Source organism: Myotis davidii, unplaced genomic scaffold (genome assembly GCF_000327345.1).
Source record: "Myotis davidii unplaced genomic scaffold, ASM32734v1 scaffold371, whole genome shotgun sequence".
Lineage (NCBI taxonomy): Eukaryota > Metazoa > Chordata > Mammalia > Chiroptera > Vespertilionidae > Myotis > Myotis davidii.
This window is the reverse complement of record NW_006283135.1, coordinates 898641-917552: the sequence shown is the minus strand read 5'-3', so window position 1 is coordinate 917552 and position 18912 is coordinate 898641. Positions and strand designations below refer to the sequence as shown.

Below are 18912 nucleotides of genomic sequence, written 5' to 3'. Positions count from 1 at the left end.
AAGCGCATCCTCTCCCGGGTGCCTGGAAAACGCCGGCGGCAATCCGCAGAGCAGCGTGATGGAGACCTCCTGGCTGGAGATGCGCTGGTCAAGGCCCTTTTACCTGGCGTTCGTGTTACTCCTGACCCTAGTGCTGCTGCAGACCATCAAGCTCTTCCTGCGGAGGCAGCAGCTACTGCGAGATCTGCGCCCCTTCCCAGGGCCACCCCCCCTCCACTGGTTAACGGGCCACCAGAAGGTGAGACGGAAGAGAGGGACAAAGGAGGATGTTGGAAAGCAGGCGGGCAGAGAGGCGACTGCTTCCTTCCCTTCTTTCCTTCTTCCCTTCTTCCCTTCCTCCCATCCTTCCATCCTGCACAGACCTCTCTGGCCCAGCTCGTGGCTCTCTGCATCTTTTCTTTTTGCTCCCTCCCAGCCCTACAGGAGAAGGGAAACACCCCGGAGCTGAATCTGGGAAAAGAAAGCATGGAGTAACTCAGGTCTGCTTCACCAATCTCTTGCATTTATGTACTGCATTTTAAAAAGTCTTCCACGCGTATTGTTAAAATATTTTTAGGAAGTATTATCCTAAATAATAGTTATTAATTGCAGAAAATGTGCAAAATTGGACTCAATCGTTGCCAACATTAGGCTATTTCAACTGGAAAAAAATAACTTTCTTTTCCTAAGGTTCTTGTGAAGCAGGGAACAGCCCCAGCCACTCACTCACAAAATATTGACTGACTTAAATTTGTATGGTAGAGGAAGACTGTTACCTTTTGGTCTCTCCTGTTACCTAAATCCACTCCTACCCCTGATTCCTTGTTTTATTAAAATATAGACTACTAATTCCTTTAAGTGCATTAATTTCTAAAATCATACAGAAAACAAAAATTGGGTTACTAATCACTATGACAACAATACTAGCTTTTATAATTGTCCATGCATTTACTTTTATTGAGATCTTTATTTCTTCATGTGGTTTTGGGTTACTTACCTGTGTCCTTTCATTTCTCCTTTGAGCATTTTTACAGGGCAGGTCTAGTGGTAATAACCTCCCTCAGCTTTTGTCTATCTGGGAATGTCTTCATTTCTGCCTCAATTTTGAAGGACAGTTTTGCTGGACATAGGTTGTGTGTGTGTGTGTGTGTGTGTGTGTGGTGTGCCTGTGCCTCACACTTTGTGGGTTTTTTTGTTTTGTTTTTTACCATGAGATTATTTTATTGCAGAATATATGTTGGTAAATAATGGCTTAGAACTGCACAGTGCACCTATACACTGAGTGGCCAGATTATTATGACCACCCCATCAGTACTTCATTGACACTTCCAAAAATACTGAATATTGAGAACTTCCTAAGCAAATACTCTCAAGGTTTTATTATTATTATTTGCATAACTAATTCACTTCATTGTACTGATGGGGTGGTCATAATAATCTGGCCACTCAGTGTATATGCTTTGGTTTCCTTATCTGTGCAACAGGAATGAAAGAGTACCTCTCAGGATTATTTTTTAAATCTTTATTGTTAAAGTATTACAGTTGTCGTCCCTTTATCCCCTACGGCCCTCCTCCACCTGGTTCCTGCCCTGCACTTTAACATATCAAACCGCTGTCTTCTGTCCTTCAACGTTTCTGATGGGAAATCTGCTGCTGATCTTACTGAGAATCCTTTGTATGTAAAGGGTCACTTCCCTCTTGCTGCTCTCAAGGTTCTCTTTTTGTCTTTGGACTCCAAAAGTATGATTATGTGTCTCTGGGTGGGTTTCTTTTAGTTCATCTTATTTGGAATTCACTGAGCTTCTTAAATGTCTATATTTATGTATCTCACCAAACTTGGGGGGTTTTCAGCCATTATTTCTTCAACTGTTCCCTTTATCCCTTTCTCTCTCTCTTCTCCTTCTGAGACTGTACGTTGGTTAGCTTGATGCCGTCTCATAGGTCCCTTAAGCTCTCTTTACTTTCCTTCAATCATTTTTCTTTCTGTTTCTCAGACTCAATAATTTCCACCATTTTATCAAGTTCATTGATACTTTTTCTATCTGATTATATCTGTTTTTGGATCCCTCTGTGAGTTTTTCATTCCCATTACTGTACTTTTAATCACCAGCATTTTTTAGGTTTTCTATCCTTTTGTTGATTTTTGTGTTTTGTTCATACATCGCTTTTTAAAATTTTCTTCACATCTTTCTTTCGTTCTTTAGCGTCTGTAACACAGTTGTTTTGAAGTCTTTATCTAATAGTGCTGCCCTTGGGTCTTTTTCAGGGTCAATTTCTATTTATTAAATTTTTTATTTAAATGGGTTATATTTTCTTGTTGTTGTTTTTTTGTATGCCTTGTGATTTTTTTGTTGAAAGTTAGGCATTTCAATATAATAATATGATTATTTAAGAAATCAGATTCTGTCCCTTTTCCAGGCTTTGATGGGGGGGGGGCACATTGTTTTAGTTTTTTGTTTCTTTAATTGTTGTAAGCTCTTCATGTAACAAGGATCATCATGAGGTGTAAATTTAATATCTTCTCAGATCTTTTCTGAGCCTGTGCCTTTCCTTAAACATGTGTGGCCACTTTCTAATTTTCCTTATATATACAATTGCTTTTGAATGTCCTAGTTTTTAATGTATAGTTCACAAACAAGAAAAGAAAAAGAGGAAAATGGCCAGAAGAAAAGGGCACTGGCCTTTAAAATTTCCTAGATGTCACTTCAGCTGGTGAGAGCAAGGGGGCTTGCAACAATGGAGGAGGTACATAAAAATGACCGTTATCCTCTTTGTGTGCCCCTCTGTGATCAGAAGAAGTAATTCCCAATATTTGTAGAACTGGGTGCTTCTCCCCCACATACACCTCCATACCCCGCTGTGTCCAAGCTGCTCCAGGAACACCTGTAACTGTTTGCTATGGGACTGGGGGTGGGGAAAGGGTAGCTGCTACTGTGTGAAGAGCTGAAACTGACAGAAATTAACTGCAATGTACAGTCCAAACCTTAGTCCTGGAAGCTGCAAGCCTTCAATAGACTCCAGAGTTACAAAATAGGTACATTTGACAAATTCTGCCAGTGCAGTGGCTGTCTAGGTGGAAAGGTAGGTTACTGGTGCTTCCTAATCTGCCATCTTTCCAGAATTCTCCCCCTATCTAATTATTAATCTTTATTATATAATCCTTTTTTTCTCCCTCTCTCTAACAGCTCTAAAATCTTCACTTTGCCTCTGGTGCTCTGAAATTTAATTATGATGCCCTTAGGTGTGGCACTTAGGTTTGTTTGTTTGTTGAATTATTATCTCTGATGCTTTGGTCCGCAATCTTTTCTATCTGGAAACTCGTATTAATCAGTTCTGGGAAATTTTTATGTAAAATCTTTGTCTTAGTTTAGGTTTTCCCAGCATAAGACCCTAAGACAAGGATTGAAGAGCAAGTATTTTATTTTGGAGATGATGCCAGGAAACTTTGATAGAGGATTTGGCAGTTGAGATAGAGATGAGAAGGCACTCAACATAAGGTTGGCTTTCAAACAAGTTACCACTGTGGCCAACTGTGGTTTAATCCCACAGGCAAACTCTGGTAGCCAGTATGTATAACTCAGAGTTATCCTGCCTGAAGAGTAGAGAAACTGGGGCATTTTCAGACTAACTCCCGACAGTCATTGGTAGAAGATTGGTCCTAAGGAGTGTTAAATTTCCAGCACTTCTGGGCTGTTATGTAGGCAACAAAGAAGGCTCCAGTGGCTAAGGGCAACCCTTAAATTAATAAATAAAAGTTCTGGTTATGATATCCATTGAAGTGGTAAGGATGAAGAGTTAGGGACAGAACAATAATAGTGAATTGTTCAGTACAATTTCTTTGATACCTCCTTCCCATCACCCTCTGAAGCTTTCCCTTCTCTCTTTCTGGAACTCCTATTGGTTGAATATGCACCTCTTGGATTGGCCTCTATTTAAAAAAAAAAAATTCAAAAATTTGCTTCTTGATTTTATCTTTCTACAATTTTTAAAATTTAGTTATCATGCTTTGGCTGGTTTTGTTCAGTGGTTAGAGTGTCAGCCCTCAGACCCAAGGGTCGCCACAGGTTCAGTTCCCAGTCAAAGGCATGTACTTCAGTTACAGGCTCCTCGGCCCAGGTAGGGGCGCATGCCAGAGGCAGCCAATTGATGTGTCTCTCTCACATTGATGTTTCTCTCTCTCTCATTCTTTCTCTCCCACTCCTCCCTCCCTTCCACTCTTCCTGGAAATGAATGGAAAAAATATCCTCAGGTGAGGATTAAAAAATTTTTTTTGGCTATCATAATTTTAATTTCCAAGAGTTTATCTTATTCTTCATTTATTCTGTATTAATTCCTTATAGTGCATTTTTATTTTTTTAATGTTTTTATTGATTTTTAGATAGAGGGGAAGGGAAAAGGCGAGAGAGATAGAAACATGGATGAGAGAGACACATTGATCGGCTGCCTCCTGCACCCCACCTACTGGGGATTGAGCCCGAAACCTGGGCATGTGGCCTGACTGGGAATTGAACCTGGGACCTCTTGGTCCATGGGATGATGCTCAATCCACTGAGCCATGCCAGCCAGGCAGTATAAAGCATTTTTAAAATCCTAAAACTTACTAGCTTAAGACAACAAAGAAGTTCAAGTCATCTACTTTTTCTTTTGTTTTGTTTTTTATACTTTTGTTGTCATACCTAAGAAACAATTGCCAAATTCAAAGTTAAATTCTTATCACTTCTTCTCCAGGTGACCTTTTAAATTAAAGTGCCTTACAGAGAGTTTTATAGTTTTAGCTCTTTCATTTAGATTTCTGATCCATTTTGAGTTTTGTATATTGTGGGAGGTTGGGGTTCAACTTCATTCTTTGGCATGTGGATATCCAGTTATCCCACACCATTTGTTGAAAAGATTATTCTTTCCCCCATTAAATTACCTGAGTAGCCCTGTCAAAATAAATTGGTCATAAATGTAAAGATTTATTTGAAAGCCAACTCCTCCTTCTGTGTATCTACTTTACTCTTACACCACTACCACATCCACAACATTTCTGACACCAGATGTTTTACAGCAGGGGTCCTCAAACTACGGCACGCGGGCCACATGCAAATACAAATATTGTATTTGTTCCTGTTTTGTTTTGTTTTACTTCAAAATAAGATATGTGCAGTGTGCATAGGAATTTGTTCATAGGTTTTTTGTTGTTGTTGTTTTTAAATATATTTTATTGATTTTTTACAGAGAGGAAGGGAGAGGGATAGAGAGTTAGAAACATGGATGAGAGAGAAACATCGATCAGCTGCCTCCTGCACACCCCCTACTGGGGATGTGCCCGCAACCAAGGTACATGCCCTTGACCGGAATCGAACCCGGGACCCTTCAGTCCGCAGGCCGACGCTTTATCCACTGAGCCAAACCAGTTAGGGCTATAGGTTTTATTTTAAACTTTAGTCCGGCCCTCCAACGGTCTGAGGGACAGTGAACTGGCCCCCTGTTTAAAAAGTTTGAGAACCCGTTTTACAGTTTTCCCCACACCAAGCAATTCTGTGACACTAACTGGATGTCTTAAAATTTAACTCAATTCTGATACTATCTACCTGAAAGTAGCATTAGATCCCACAGATTAAGAGCTCAGTCCTCACCTCCACTTCAGATGCCAATTGCAAGTCCATGTTGTTACCTGTGCTTCTGACCAATCAGGTATAAATTGAAGTTTCCCATGACTTCAATTCCTCAGGTTGGATTAATTTGCTAGGTACCCAGCCAGGATGGTTTAGTGGTTGAGCATCAAACTGTAAACCTGGAGGTCACAGGTCGATTCCAAGTCAGGGCACATGCCTGGGTTGAGAGCTGGATCCCCAGTGTGGGGCATGCAGGAGACAGCCGACCAATGATTCTCTCTCATCATTGATGTTTCTATCTTTCTCTCTCTCCCCCCCTCTCCCTTCCTCTCTGAAACCAATAAAAATATATTTTTTAATTTGCTAGAAGAACTCAGAAAAACACTTTACTAACCAATAACTGGTTTATCATAAAAGGGTATGACAAAGGTTATAGATGAGCATCCAGATAGAAGCGGTGCATTGCACAAACTATGTGGGACTGGGCACAGAGCTTCTCCAGGTGTGCCACTCTCTTAGCACCTACACATGTTCATCAACTAGGAAGGTCTCCAGACTCTGTACTTTTCAGATGCTTATGAAGGCTTTATCGTGTATGATTGGTCATTAACGCCATTTCAGCCCCTCTCCCCTCTCAGAAGAATGGGAGGTGGGCCAAAAATTCTAAGTTTCTAATTATGGCTTAGTCTTTCTGATGACCAGCCCCCACCCAGGAGCCCACCAAGACACTCCTATCACCAAGGAAAATCCAAGGAGTTAGGACCCCATGTCAGGAACCAGGCTCAAAGACCAAATGTTAGAACAAAAGGTGCTTCTAGTACTCTTGTCACTTAGGACATCACACGGGTTCTGGGAACTCTGTGCCAGGAACTGGGGGAAGATTATATATATAATATATTATCTCACAGCACCTTTTTCAAAAATAAATTGACTATAAACATGGAACTTTATTTCTGAATTCTCAATTCTATATAATTGATCTATATGCCTATCCTTATGCCAATACCACGCTGTTTTAATTACTGTTGCCTTATGGATAAGTTCTGAAATCAGAAAGCATGAGTTCTCCTACTTTGTTCTTTTTCAAGACATTTAGGCTATTCTCAATGCTTCCAGTTTCCATATAAATTTTAGCATCAGTTTGCCAATATTTACACAGAAGCCAGAAGCCAGCTGTAATTCTGATTCGGATTTCATTGGATCTGTAGATCAATTTGAGAAATATTGCCGTCTTAATATTAAGTCTTCTGATCCATGAACATGGTTGTCTTTCCACCTATTTAAAGTCTTTTAAATTTTCTTTCAAGAAGGTTTTCTAGTTTTCAGGCTACATTTTTTGTTAAATTTGTTTCTGAATATTTTCTTCTATTTGCTAGTCATAAATAGAACGGTTTTATTTTCACTCAGATTGGTCTTTGCCTTCATGATATTTTAAAGTCTATACTAGTATTCCTCTTGACTGTCACTAAATTATTTTTTGTGTTTAAGAGAGGCTTCTCTCAGAGTTTTGAAAATTGGAGTTGGCTGATGTATCAAACTGGCTAATATTACCAACCCTACCTCTTTACCTTTTTTGAATGCTTTATGTTCCTTACTTTTTAAAAAATATTTTAATTGATTTTGGAGAAGAAGGGAGGGGGAGAGAGAGATAGAAACATCAGTGGTGATAGAGAATTGTTGATTGGCTTCCTCCTCCAAGTCCCACACTGGAGATCAAGCCCACAAACTGGGCATATGCCCTGACCAGGAATTGAACCGCAATCTCCTAGTTCAGTGGTCGGCAAACTGCGGCTCGCGAGCCACATGCTGTCTTTGGCCCCTTGAGTGTGGCCACATAGTTTCAATCACACTGTACATGCGTGCCTGCACGTAGTATTTTGAGCCACACTCAAGGGGCCGCAGTTTGCTGACCACTGTCCTAGTTCACAGGTCGACACTCAACCACTGAGCACGCCGGCCAGACTACGTTCCTTTTTTTTTCTTTTATCTTTTTGTGTCTATGTTGTTCTCTATATTCCACAAATGAGTGAGATCATGTGGTATTTATCTTTCTCTGACTGGCTTATTTCACTTAGCATAATGCTCTCCTTCATCACTCAGCCGCAAGGAGAGGATGGAACTATTTTGCATTGCAAAACATTTTAGGTTCCAGAAGGAACAGGTGTGTGTAAGGGAAATTCCCTGTAAGACACACATATAGGTCTCCTCACCTCTCCCATCCCATGTTATACAAGAAGCCAATATAAACGAATCTATTGTCAGTGACTTAATGGAACTATTCAAATGAACCATTAGTAGCAGTCTGTGTATCAGGCAAAAAGTTCATTTCTAATGGTAGTATTTATACTCTGATTTATAAATTTTCTTGGGATTCCTAAGCTTGGGGTATAACATTCTAAACAAGGACAGTGTAATTATCTCCTCAATATAAATATATGTTGTATTCCCAGACCAAGTCACTGTCAGATGACATACACTGTGAGCTGTTTTCCCAACTTAGAGGGTGAAAGGAGGCTTTTGGTTTTCTTTTCTTTTTTCTTTTTTTAGTTTTTTATATGAGTTTGTTTTTATTGTTTTATCTATAATATAAATTACAAGTATTTGCTTCTTGCTTTTACAGCACCGAGTGCCATATTCTTGGGCATCAGCAAGGCCTAGGTGCAATTTTAGCAGACATTGGAAATAAATAGATTCAATTCAAAGCAAGAGCTTATATCCAAAGCGGGAGCATATTTTAGATCTATCTCTTACATCGTGTCTACACACAGCTGGCACACAGTTATCTGAACTAGAGTGAGAAGATAGATTACATGCACCGAGCCACAGGAAATCCTGTAATTTATCTAGGCAGTAATTTTGACTTCTTCTTTTTGAAACCTTTTACTAGTGTGGACTTGGGTCCCACATGATGAGTCTTTCACTCCACACAGAGGCATTTGGACTGACTTAAAGGTAGATAAGAATAACTGGCTAAATAAAATGTTGTCAGTTGTCAGCACTGGGGAGAGATCAGATTGGCCATGATGGAGTTGTTTCAAACACCCTCCTTTCCTATCTTTCTGCTGGTCGGCAGGGCAGAATGGTCATGGCTTGGCAGTTCAGTTACGGTGAGGAGGTGATGCTTGGATAAGGGCTGCACAGGGGCAGGTGGAGTATATGAGAAGTGGTGGTAGGCTGAGCGTTTTCATTTGAGTTTGCGTCAAGCTTCACACCCCTATATAAATGAAACTCCTACTGTTACACGAAAAAAGAATTGGATTTTCTTTGTAGATGGAGTTGGCAGGTTTTTAGAAGTATTTACCATTAAATTATTACAATAATTACACGCATCAATAATTACAGGAAAGGGAGAGGGAATGGTGAGCTGGATGGACACATCATGTTCACCCCACTAACAGTTAGCTTTCCACACAGGAAAAAACATTGTTTTCGGCTTTCAGATGCCACTCCTGATCTAAGCGAGTGACCGTGGCAGGTGAGGCAGGGCATGTGACTGGACTCCCTTCACCCTCTCAACTGGAAAACAGCTCACATCCGACAGCGACTTGGTCTGGGAATGCAACATGTATTTATATTGAGAAGATAAATACGCTGTCCTTATTTAGAATGTTATACCCCAAGCTTAGGAATCCCAAGAAAAGCATGTTCACCCATTTCCAGAAAAAGGGTCAGGCCCCTCTGCCTGGTGACCTTACCCACGCCCTGAACTTAGCTCAGCTCTGTAAGAGGGGATGAGTCTAGACTGGTTGGCATCTCTATTTCCCTTCACTTTTTTCACTGCAGTTATTTCGGGATGGTGATTTCAAGACAATTGAAGAGTTTGTGAAAAAATACCCGTGTGGCTTTCCTGCCTGGATTGGGCCCTTTGAAGTATTTTTCCAAATCTATGACCCTGACTATGCAAAGACATTTCTGAGCAGAACAGGTAAGAAGCAACCTCATCCTCTTGGGAGTGGTACGCACAACCCATAGCCAGGATTCTAAAGGAATTCTGAAGCAAAGATTGGTATTAGGCCTTCAAGAGGAACTGGAGGAAGTGTTGAGAGGCATCCCACCAATCCTTCCCACACAACCCCAGTCCCTCTCTAGTTCAGACCTCCATGGGCCCTTTTAGGTCACTGTATTAAAGCCCAGCTGGCACCCCGAGATCACCACGGGCTTTCTTTTCCTCTTTTGGTTTTGTGACTTCAGTGTCATCAACACTCCTCAGCCCGGCCCCTTTCTTGAGGGTAAGTGTTCAGAGGGATTCAGAAGTAGCTCTGCCTGTGCCAATTCAGTATATAGCCCTGAATGCCAGATCATCCCTTTACTCAGGCTACCCTCTCCACTGTGGTCCACATTTTGTTTTCGTTCTTTGCATGTTTCTCAACTGTGTTGCCTTTGGAGCACAAGTTCTCTGACTCCTCCATCCAATTCCTTTTCAAGGCTTCCACAGTACATTATCTCATAGCACAAAATTAAATGTCCAGCTTTTGTTCCATCAACTTTGTAAATTAAGGTGTGATATTCAGATCTTTCTTCCCTGTGCCATTTCTCCATTACTTTTAGCAAAATCTCCAGTATTTTTAGCAGTTCTCCAGATTGGTTTCATGTTTGTCTCTTAAAGAACAGGAGATGTGAAACACCACGTTAGAGTTCATGAGAACCACAAGTGGCACTTATACCTTGCTTTCTGGTATTTCCCCAACCTCTGTTGTCATTCCCCGTCCCCCCTTCCCCCCGTCCCTCCCAAAAAAAACACCATATAATATGTTGTCCCAACTCCTGTTCTGGACAGTTTGTAACCTGCAGGTAATCTCTGTGTCCAATGTAGGAAGTGTAAATGAGGAAAGGCTCTGGGTTTGTGCAATGTCTGCCTCATGGGGTTTGCTGTTCTCTGATTCCTGAACCAAGAGTTTTGTCAACTCCCCAACCTTTACACCTGCCAAGGGCTGCAAGAGTGAGCCCTGGGTTTCCTTTTACTGACTATTTGGGGTTAATGTGAGCAAATGAGAAAACCTCCACCAACTTTGATAATTTTCCTCTAATGCTGTCTTTTGTTTCCTCTGCTTGACTCTGCAGATCCCAAGTCCCAGTACTTGTACAGGTTCTTGAATTCATTACTCGGTATGTATGTGACCCACTCACTTGCTAGAAGCCCCCTTGCTATAGTAGAGCATTCCAAAGAAACTCATGTTGGAATTCAAAAGCATTAAGAGTGCCGAAACCGGTTTGGCTCAGTGGATAGAGCGTCGGCCTGCAGACTGAAAGGTCCCAGGTTCGATTCCGGTCAAGGGCATGTACCTGGGTTGCGGGCACATCCCCAGTAGGAGATGTGCAGGAGGCGGCTGATCGATGTTTCTCTCCCATCGATGTTTCTAACTCTCTATCTCTCTCCCTTCCTCTCTGTAAAAAATCAATAAAATATTTAAAAAAAAAACAAAAACAAAAACAAAAAAAAACAAAAGCATTAAGAGTATGGTAGACCTACACTGCAAGTTATCTAGGGGAAGGTCAGGAGGGAGTGCTATGGTAACAGCACAACTTCCTAGGAATCCTCCTTGTCCAGTACTGTCCCCAAAATCTCATTCTCAAGGCAGCATATGTGTGTATCTGTACCATCTCTGTCTTTAAAATTGCAGCCTAGCCATCAGTATTTTTATTTTATTCTTTCTTCTCTTGTTTTCTTGGCTCCTTCCCTTTCTTTTTGGACTTCCTCTACTTCTGTATGCAAATCAGTAAAATTTTGCTGCAAAGTACAGTTTGGAAATATTCCATGAGCAGATAAATTAAGCCTTTTAGTTATGTAATTGGTATTTATGTTAGACAAGAAAGGAATTAAGTGAAAGGACATGGGTTTTGGATTTAGAACTACTTGAATTGGAAGACAGCTCCTGACTGACTAGTTGAGTTTGGTCTTGGGGAAGTCAATTAATCTCGCTAAGCCTCTGTTTCCTCACCTTTGATGATGAGGAAGAGAGTTATATCTCTGGACTGTTGAGAGGATTAAATGAAACATTTTCAGGATTGATTATAATAGCTGCCTGCATACCAGTGCCCGACCATGTGTTGCAAGCCTGGTATGTTTAAGCCCTCAATGAAGAATGGCAATCATATATTAACTAGAGGCCCAGTAAATGAATTCATGCACCAGTGGGGTCCCTTGACCTGGCCTGCAGGACCAATGAAGAATGGCAATCATATATTAACTAGAGGCCCGGTAAATGAATTTGTGCACCAGTTGAGTCCCTTGACCTGGCCTGCAGGACCAGGCCAAAACTGGCTCTCTGACATCCCCTGAGGGGCCCCAGATTGCAAAAGGGTGCAGGCCAGGCCAAGGGACCCCACCAGTGTATGATCGGGGCTGGGGAAGGACACTGGAGATTGGCGAGCCAGGGAGGGACCGCGAGAGGGCTCCAGGGCATGTCTGGCCTGTCTCACTAAGTCCCAATCAGCCAGACCCCAGCAGCAAGCTAGCCTACCAGTTGGAGTGTCTTCCCCCTGGTGGTATAGGGACTGATCAACAAGTCAACTGTCAATGGTTGGTGCGAGAAGGGAGAGAGATAGAGAGTTAGAAACATCGATGAGAGAGGTACATCGATCAGCTGCCTCCTGCACATCTCCCACCGGCGGTGTGCCCGCAACCCAGGTACATGCCCTCGACCGGAATCGAACCTGGGACCCTTCAGTCCGCAGGCCGACGCTCCATCCACTGAGCCAAACCGGTTTCGGCTTAAAGCCAAATCTTTAATGACCTCCCTGGTAACAGAAGATTATGAGGCACTAGCCTTGATGAGTGTTTTCTGTTTGTATCATTCATGGGTGTGAAGCACTGACGAGGGCTCAAGGAGGAGCTATCTGGGGACATAATGGACACTCTTGTCCAGTTCCTTATGAATTTTGTGTTCACAGTATAGCTTATGGGTTGGTTTGGAGTGAGAGAAGATGAATATCTGCTGTGTCTCCACTGTCAGCTAGAGACCAGGCAAGGTGCCTTACATATACATCTTCATTTAATATGCACAGAAACACAGTGAAGTAGATATTTATTATCACACTTGGTCATTGAGAAAATCAAGCCTTAGGAAGGTTAAGTGGCTTACTCAATTATTACACAGGGAGTAACTGCTGATTTCAGTATGAAGACTCTCATAAGGTTTCATAAAGTGGAGTTGCTGACAATGCTAACTACATTCATCGCAGATGTAAGCATCAAAATTCGCCTTGATCTTAATATATGAGCACTACTTTGACATTCTATTACGTCATGACTGTACATCATGGTCACTCCATGATGTCTGTTCCTCACCTCTCCTTCTAATAAAATGCATTTGTGCCTTTTATGTCTCAAGGACAAGGACTACTGAGTCTAAATGGAATCAGGTGGTTCCAGCACCGGCGCCTAATAACTCCTGCATTCAATTTTAACATCCTGAAATCCCACACCAGCGTGATGGCCCAGTCTGTAAACGTAATGCTGGTAAGTGAAGGGATAAAAGTGTTCTGATGTGGCCCTGCCTGACCGGTTTGGCTCAGTGGCTAGAGCATCGGCCTGCAGACTGAAGGGTCCCGGGTTCAATTCCAGTTAAGGGCATGTACCTTGGTTTCGGGCACACCCCCAGTAGGGAGCGTGCAGGAGGCAGCTACTGGATGTTTCTCTCTCATCAATGTTTCTAACTCTCTATCCCTCTCCCTTCCTCTCTGTAAAAAATCAATAAAAAAGAAAAAAAAGTGTTCTGATGTGTTGCAAAATACTTACAACAGGAAATGGATTAGACATATGTGTAGTGGATAGTGAAAGTCAAAGGGGGATGATTTCTAGAAATCAACCAATGTGCAAGTACCCCCTAAGCAATAGGTGTCTATGTAAACCTTTGCTATGTTTTTTGGGGTGATAAAAAAGAGGACGATCTGGTTGACTGTCTTAGATATATTTTGAGATCCTATGGCAGTAAATCAAAGTAGTAAGATTCCAATGGTAAATGCTATAGATGACAGGTAAGGAAATCTGGAGTAGCTATAATTGCTTCAAATTCAGGGGAGATTCACATTTGTCATGAAATCTGAGCTGGACTTGAATATGTGAATAATATGGATGAGGAAACTTAGGCAGAGTGAGTTAGGTTAGTATGAACAAATGTTTGGAGGTTGTAATGGACTTGCCTAATAGCCATAAATTACCAGGCAAATGATAAGTGTCTACATTAAAGTCACAGATGTGAATTTCCTCACGGAGGATCATTAGGAGCTGATTTGCACCCTTCCAAAGGGGCATGAGAAGGATGCAGAGGACTGTTCCTGTGGGCAGTCCCTGGTTTATAAATGAGTTCTATTCATAAACTCCAGGTGTGAATGATACATTTTTAAATTGTACTTATTTAAAAATCAGACTAGTAATGTACTAAGACAGTTTCATTGGAAACACTTCCAACCCCATAAACAAGCCAAGTTTTCTTCCACCTTCATCTGCATGCCTATTTCTTTCTGCACGAGAGAACCACTGATTGGCTGGGTTCTCAGCCAAGCTCAGAGAAGCAGATTTTCCCTCCAGTCTGCTGGGACTGTGGTGAAAGTAGTAAGTACCAGTCGAGGCAGAGAGCTTGAGGTGCAGATTAGAGTGAGAGGGGGCATGCTCTTCAGATTCTGGTGCTATGCAGCTTGGCTCACAATTTCATATCAACCAGTGGTGGCCTTTGATTTTATCACCATTTCAGTCAACTATTTCTGTCTCCTTCACTTCTCAGTCCCACATTTCTCTGAGATTCCTCTCACGGCTCTTCCTTCTGCTGAATTGTGCCAAAGTGCCTCCAGCATTGAGCCTCCCCTTGGTTCTCCTTTCTTCTAAACTCACTTCTGTACTCGGCAAAACTTACATCATTCAGGGTGATAGCAATTGACTAAACAGTTGACACTTAGGTAAAAACTTTAAATACATCTCTTTGCCTTTTTTTGTCTGGCCTCCAAATCCTTAGCACCTAGCTATAGGTATTGTCACTCAATAAATGTCAGTTGATCTGAACTTAAACATTTAGACTTATTAGTATTTTTACTTTTAATGTTCCAAGTTTATTCTAAGTACAATTACGGTGGTTGGAAGTAGTAATGGGGTGAGGGAGCCTAACAGTTTGGGGACTGAGGGTAGAGGAAGCCCTGAGCAGACTCCTTGTAATTATGGGTCTTGTATCAGGGATTATCTGTTTCAATAGGATCTTATCTGTTTAAAGGCAGAGTTATGGTTAATAACTGAAAGGCCAACGATACTTAATTCAGCCATTTACTGGGCATCTGGTTGGCTCCATGCTCTTTCTCACCCAGCTGGGTGCATTTTCCCCGCTTCCTGATGCTAAGTAAACATTTAGCTTGTTTGCTTGTATGAGTTTTGGCTCCTGCTAGGTTAGGGTTGTCTCCCTTACATCATAAGGGCAGGGTCACATAAAGGCACTTGGATGGTGATGTTGATCTTGACTTCCTGTTTCAGGATAAATGGGAGAAGATTTGTGGCACTCAGGAATCAGTTTTGGAGGTTTTTCAGGACATCAGCTTGATGAGCCTGGACACACTCATGAAAAGCACTTTCAGCCAGGAGACCAACTGCCAGATAAACAGGTTAGTGACAGGAGGGCAAAAAAAACAACAACCCACATTTGTTTGCCATTATCAGAGTCACCTATTGACATGTTATCTCCACTTTCTCTCTAGTACCCATGATCATTATACTAGAGGGATAACTGAGGGCAGTGAAATCATCTATAACCGCATGTTCAGTTTCTTATATCACTATGATATAATTTTCAAATTCAGCCCTAAGAAGCGCCACTTACAGAAGTTAGTCAACAATTTGCATCAGTACACAGGTATGTCTTGGGTTTGGGTTGCCTGAGTGCATACATTGTCATAACTGTATTGTGTCTGTATAGAGGAATAAGCCAATGATACATAATTCAGCCATTTACTGGGTATCTGGTTGTGAAAAGAGAAAGAATTCTTGTTATTAATGGAGCTTTTAAATGCAAGTCCTTTAGAGAAGTTTGCCACATTCATAGTAGTGTCTTATGAGAGAAGTTTTCAATGTATTCTATAATTTTTATTATGCACAATTTTTATTAATACAAATGTAACAAGTGGGCACTTAATATTTCAAAGCATAAATAGCATTTGGCTATTTGCACCATGCTTGCAGTAATAATAACAAATGAAAAATATTCATGCAACACAAGAATGAATAGGGAAACAGAATAAACAGAGACATACAATCAACGAAGGGGGAGATGGTGAGTTATCCAATTGGTATGAAGGTTTAGTGTTAGAAGACAAATAAGTTCCAGAGAGCTGCTCTACAACATCGTGCCTGCAGTTAACAATACTGCAGTGTACGCTTAAAATGCATTAAGTGGGTTAATCTCTAATAAGCATTATTACCAGAATAAAAAAATAAAATAAGTTTTAAAAGCTTGTTTCAAAATTATATAGTTTTAATAAAACATAAACAAAGAAGTTGAAATAGATTAAACTTTCTAAACAATTCAATATTACTTTTAATGAACATAACAATAGAAAATGTTTATCAAACAGTTAATTAATCCTCCTTTAGCTCTACCAATTACTAGCAGTGTGACTTTGGGCAAGTTACTGCTTTGTATCAGTTTCATCTATAAAATGGAGATAAAAAAGGGTGTAACTCATAGGTTTGTGGTGATGATGAAATATGTTTATATTTGTAAAGCACTTTGAACATTTCCTGGAATTGAATCAACATTAAATATCCTAACATATAAAGAGCCAGGGTCCATCACAACTGAAACATCTGGATGAATGACCGAACACCAGGCTAGGGTCCTGGGCGGCATGGCAGAAGTCAGTCCTGGGTCCCGGTGGCCTGTGGCGGAAGTTGGTCCTGGGTCCCAGTGGCATGGCAGGAGTCGGTCCTGGGTCCCGGCGGCCCATGTGGGAGTCTGTCCTGGGTCCTGGCTGCCCACAGTGTTGAAGCAGGAAGAGCTGTGGGCCCCATACCATGGCATGGCGGCGGGAAGGAGCTGTGGGAACAGAGCCATGCTGCCATCGGACTGGCCTCTTGGTCCCTCCCCGCCGCCTACAGGCTCAGGGGAGCCAGAGCCATGCTGTGATCAGACTTGCCTCTTGGCTCCTCCCTATGGGGTCCTAAATTGTGAGATCATGCAGGCTGGGTTGAGAGACACCCCTCCCCCACCACAGAGGGCACGAATTTTCATGCACCAGGCCTCTAGTCCAGTGATGGCAAACCTATGACACGCATGTCCAAGGTGACACGCGAACTCATTTTTTTTGGTTGATTTTTCTTTGTTAAATGGCATTTAAATGTATAAAATAAATATCAAAAATATAAATCTTTGTTTTACTATGGTTGCAAATATCAAAAAATTTCTATATGTAACATGGCACCAGAGTTAAATTAGGGTTTTTCAAAATGCTGACATGCTGAGTTCAAAAGGTTTGCCATCACTGCTCTAGTCTATGTTTATAAAAGCCTAAGTGGCTGAATGACCGGTCGACCAGTTGCTATGATGCACACTGACTACCAGGGGGCAGACACTCAATGCAGGAACCCACCCGATCAGCCCCAGGGGGCTGGCCAGCCAACATCCCGTGGTCCCTTTTCCAGCCGGTCACCCCCCACATCAGCACCAGTAGTTGGCCAGGCCAAGGGAACCCACCTGTGCATGAATTAATGTACCGGACCTCTAGTAATATATATTTTCCCTAGGAAATTTGCAAGATACACCTAAACATGCACACTCACACACATATAAACACATGAACATAGGTATTGTTAGAAGGACACTCAGATAAGCAGATTAGAAACAATTTAAGACACAAATAGGCATTATGCATAGCAGTTCTCAAACCTGTTCCCATCATGGCCCACACAGAAAATGTTAATATTTATATGCCTCATTGGAATAAATAAGAGTGGATTTTGTGGCATCAACATATGACTTGGTGAAAAAATGTTTACATTTTCTTGATATTAAATAGTTATGATTTAAAAATGCAAAGTATTAGGGAAAAAAATTAAATGTTAAGTTTTAAATTTCTTTCAATTACAACTGACATTCAATGTTATATTAGTTTCAAATATGGAGCATAATGGTTATACACTTATATAACTTTCAAAGTAATCCCCCCAGTAACTCTAGTACACCATACATACTATTACAGTAGTATTGACTAGAGGCCTGGTGCATGAAATTTGTGCACTCGTCGGGAGGTGGTCCTTCAGCTCAGCCTGCACCCTCTCACAGTCCAGGAGCCCTCGGGGGATGTCTGACTGATGGCTAGGCCGCTCCCTGACATCTTATTGCTGCTGCAGAAGCGGAAAAGGCTCCCACCGCCACCGCTGCGCTCGTCAGCCGTCAGCCCAGCTTCTGACTGAGTGGCACTCCCACTGTGGGTGGGGGGGGGGAGAAAGATGCGAGGCAGCACAGTGGCTTTGTCCTTTTTACTTCCTTGCTTTTGTTTGCTAAACCCAGTACATGGATCTTCCAATTAAAAACACTCACCAACACTGCAGAGGAAGTTGGGTTTTGTGGAAATTGGGGAGAAGAATAGGGAGAAATGAGCAGGAAACCAGCTCTGGGACAGTCCATCCCTCCAATCCAGTCTTGAGTGCAGCAGGGAAAGGAAAGGCCTAAACACCCCCAGGGAGCCCTAAGGGACTGGGTTGAGGGGCCATTTGGTCCTATTTTGGTTTTTACTTTTCTTCTTATACACTCACTCTCTTTCTCCTTCCTCTATACTGAATTGTGGCTATTTCCCCATTCATTCAATTACTTGACCTTTCATGCTGAAAATAAGTTCTGACTCTTCAGATTCTGCTTCCCTCCTTCTTTCAAGGCAGGCAGAGAAACAAAGTGAGCAGAGTGAGTCCACTTTCTTGAAATCAAGGCTGTGGCTTATGACACAGAGAAGCTGTGGATCAATGGGAACTTCAACACTGTACTGACTTCCTAACAGGAAACAGATATGCTAGGCAGAACAGTAGAGAAGGTCTTAAACCCATGGGTCATTGAAGCTCCTCTGAAGCGAATGAACTTCACTACTTCACTTTTTTATTTTTTACCTTTTACTTAAGAAACTAACATTTTTTCACTTTATTTTACATTTTTATTATTATATTGTTATTTTTAATTATTATTACTATTATTTCACCATTTTCTAAATTTTTATTTTATTTTTTTTATTTTATTTTAATTTCATTGGATTAGTGTTCTACATTCTATTTTTATTTTTATTTTAGCATTATTTTACTCTATCTCGATTTTTCCTTTATGCCAACACTTTTTCTCAGTTTTCTCCCTTTGCATCCTGTTTCTCTTAC

At 41.4% G+C, this 18912-nt stretch overlaps 1 protein-coding gene across 1 annotated transcript in view; it reads left to right on the top strand.

The window, feature by feature from the left end:
• Positions 1–6: 6 nt before the first annotated feature.
• LOC102768850 (cytochrome P450 4X1) overlaps positions 7–18912 on the top strand; it is a 39324-nt gene continuing 20418 nt past the window's right edge. Inside the window, exons 1-6 of the mRNA XM_006753368.2 lie at positions 7–238; positions 9363–9504; positions 10641–10685; positions 12911–13038; positions 15037–15164; positions 15258–15412. Of these exons, the coding sequence (XP_006753431.1) occupies positions 59–238; positions 9363–9504; positions 10641–10685; positions 12911–13038; positions 15037–15164; positions 15258–15412 (778 nt within the window). The 5' untranslated portion in view covers positions 7–58. The remainder of the gene's footprint in view (positions 239–9362; positions 9505–10640; positions 10686–12910; positions 13039–15036; positions 15165–15257; positions 15413–18912) is intronic.